Here is a 3,556-nt window from a genome sequence, read left to right on the forward strand (position 1 = left end):
GGTCGCCCAGATAGCGGAAGCTATCGACTACCTCTAGTTTTTCACCCTGGAATGAGATAGAAGTTGTTTCCTGTTTGTTTGCAGTCTTTATTGCACCTGAACATCTGCCACAAACAAAAACTAACTTGCTAGTTAACCTGCCTTTGATGTTGCTGCACCTCTTATGTGTCCATAGCTTGCACCGGGTACATCTTATAGAGTTACTACCTACTCCTTTTCTACATACTGAGCAGGGCCATCTACCTGAAGGGGTTTGTGTTTTATCTACCTTCCTACTTATTAGGATTTTGGTTTTAGCTAGGTATAAGAGGAATTTGGTGCTGTGTGGAAGAGAGAAGACTGCACTAGTTTGGTCATGTGATGCAGATGGATGCCAACAGCTCTATAAAGAAGTGCCGTTCTATCAAAGTAGAAGGAACACATGGAAGTGGGAGACCCAGGAAGACATGGGATGAAATACTAAAGAGTGACCTCAGAACGCTGTATCTTTCAGGCAAGATAACAAAGGATCGAGATGTCTGGCATCTTGCTGTACTCAAGAATACCCATATTCTGCAGAAGTGTTAAGACTAGTCCCTCTGGTAGTGAAAAGCACTCGTGATGGTACCACATAAAAGCACCCATGTGGTGCCACATAATACCTAGCACACTCTTGGAGTGGTTGGTGTTAGGAAGGGCATCCAGCTGTAGAAACCAGGCCAAAGCAGACTGGAGTCTGGTGCAGCTCCCCAGCTCTGGTCAAACCATTCAAACCATGCCAGCATGGATGATGATGAGATACAGTAATCCTTCACCATATTATGGTTCACTTATTGCTGTTTATTATTTAAGGTTACATTAATTCCTCTGTGGTGTTGTTTTGCATTTATAATAAAATAAATACATACAAATTATAAAAATAATAAAAAAATATACAGTACAGTATTGTTTCTGCTTTGCGGATTTTCATCTATTGCAGAGGGTTTTGGAACATAACACCTGCAATTACTGTATAATATATAATTAGAAGAGAAAAAGGGATTAAATTATACATATATATATATATATATATACGAGCTTAAAAGCCACACTCTGTGCAGACTTTTAAGCTGGTTCCTGCAGAGGCTTAATTGGGCATGCAGGCCAAAACTAAAGAGAGCTAAACAGCACGACTACATGTCTATAATGACTAAATGCCCTGGTGGTGTTTGACCAGTGGTTAAGGACGAATGAGAGTTAATTCTGGAATGCAATCATTCTATTGTTCCAGTCCCATGTGGAAGTCCAACTGTTGGCCAATTTGTCCCAAAGTTCTTATCTCAACATAAAATTAACGAAGCAAATGTCATTTATCTACCCCTTGATCTCTGATAACATCTGACAAATGCCAACCAAGATGGCATGAATCAGCCAAGCTTTACCTGCTAGAAATAGCAACCCAAAAGCTTTTAAATCAGATCCCAATGCTGGATGTTCAAGAACCAAATGAAGGTCATATTTTCAATCCCGGGATCATCTTGATTCCAAAAAGGTGTAATATGTCTATGTAGAGCAAATGTACACCGAGATACAGGGTCCCAGATGGACAGACAATTTCACTTTTATTATTATTTACACACACACAGACTTAGTGACTCCATATCTTTTACGACATACATTATACAATCTCTTAGTGACTAAAAGTCCTCCACCATCATACAACTAATACACATCATTCATTCTCTTAGAGGTTATATGTCCTCTACTATCACTGCCATACATCAGACTTGTCACTAACTCATACATGAAGCCACATGGTAATGTCTGAAGATTCATCATTTTGGTGGGGAAAGATACAACAGTGGTTTCTTGTTACTGTTTATTGGTTTATTTACAGTTCATTTGAGTCTAAATCATTTGAAACACAAGCCTGGGACTGTACCAAGTGGCTGTGTTCCATCACTTTGTAGTCGCTATAATGACTACATATCAACTAAATTCTCCAACAATTAACTACTGCAATATAACATCACATATTTTTATGTCAGTACTGTCTCAAGTCCTAGGCCTCATCGGGCCAGTTACCCAGTTTCCATGGTGTATAAGCATCCAAGATCACAACATTCCTTTGGATGGGATATTAGTCTGTTGCAGGGTTACTCATTTGCAACTGGATTTATTGGAGTAATGTGGAGTGAAGCATTTTTACTCAAGAACAAAGTACACTACCCAGTTTGGAAACTGAAACTATGATATTGTATGCAACAACCTAACCATTAGGCCACATGTCTTCACATTCTTGACACATATTACAGACACAATGCACAAATGAAGATCATCAGTAGTATTTTAAACAATTTCTATGAAATTCAGTATACAATTGTCAGATTTTAACATTTCATTATGTAGCTTTTTGCTTGTCTAAATCTACTATAACCCTAGACCAACCAATGCATTGTGAATACATTTGGCCAACAGAAATTGTGTGAAAGCATATTATATATATATATATATATATATATATATATATATATATATATATATATATATATTTATATATATTTTTATGTCAACTTGCATGTCTTTATATCTGTGTTTCTCAACCCCTACCACTTGACAGTCAGTGTTATTCGTTTATGTTCCTGTAACTAAATGGTTGGACAAAAGAGACAGGTAGAATAAGTAATGGACTTAAAAAAAGCAAAAAAAACAAGTACTTAAAACATTTCAAGATGCTGCTCCAGAATAACTGCAGTTCAATGATTGAAACAAGTAAAAGATATAACTTACTCTATCACAACAGAAAAATGTTGAGTCTCATCTTCTGTATATAATATAGACACCAAGTCGTCTTTATGGTTTTCCACGGCATAGAGAGACAGCGTCTCTGAAAGTTTAAAGACAAAAGTATAGCAAGTCAATATTTCTGCAGTTCTTCCATGAAATATAATTGAAATGGTTAAACATTAATATGGCTTTGCCTACAGAGTTTTTTCCCCTGTCAAATGTTAAATGCATTAAGTTACGCCTAAGTATTGAATTGAAGTTTTGCTGTATTTATTTTGCCTTTCACTTCTCTAACGTCAATAAAATACATAGAGTGAGAGAGGCATGGCAAGAAGTTCACTGCCCAACCACATGGTTCAGGTTTAGTCCCACTATAGCGATAAAGGCAAGTATTTTCTACTATTGCCCTGGGTTAACCAAAACTTTGTGAGTGGATTTGGTAGACGGAAACTGAGAGAAGCCCATAAGTGGAAGGAGATACAGAAAGTGGATAATTGGGACAGGAGAGTGTGAAAATGGTCAGTATGTGTGCGTAGACATAAAGTAGATTTGATCCTAGATAGCCAAATTTAAATTAACACTTCAAGAGCACTTTTCTCACAGTAAAACAATAGTTTTTCTGTGACAGCAGTTTATATTTGCCAGATGCCTTAGCTAAGCAAAATAATGTCTTTGTCACTTAACCCTTCTAACCTCTTACAAGCCACCAAAAGCTAGAATTAAGATAACAAGTACCACCAAAGAAATCCATTGTTCTGATCGATATGTCTATCCTTTTGGATAGTTATAAAAGCAAGAACCCCCCCCCCCC

The 3,556-nt window shown here is 37.0% G+C and overlaps 1 protein-coding gene across 1 annotated transcript in view; it reads right to left on the bottom strand.

The window, feature by feature from the left end:
* The window catches only part of LOC106872262 (DNA helicase MCM9), a 61,142-nt gene that overhangs the window by 55,860 nt on the left and 1,726 nt on the right, over positions 1-3,556 (bottom strand). Inside the window, exon 2 of the mRNA XM_052976136.1 lies at positions 2,749-2,845. Coding sequence (XP_052832096.1) covers positions 2,749-2,845 — 97 coding nt within the window. The remainder of the gene's footprint in view (positions 1-2,748; positions 2,846-3,556) is intronic.

This window comes from Octopus bimaculoides, chromosome 23 (genome assembly GCF_001194135.2).
Source record: "Octopus bimaculoides isolate UCB-OBI-ISO-001 chromosome 23, ASM119413v2, whole genome shotgun sequence".
Taxonomy (NCBI): domain Eukaryota; kingdom Metazoa; phylum Mollusca; class Cephalopoda; order Octopoda; family Octopodidae; genus Octopus; species Octopus bimaculoides.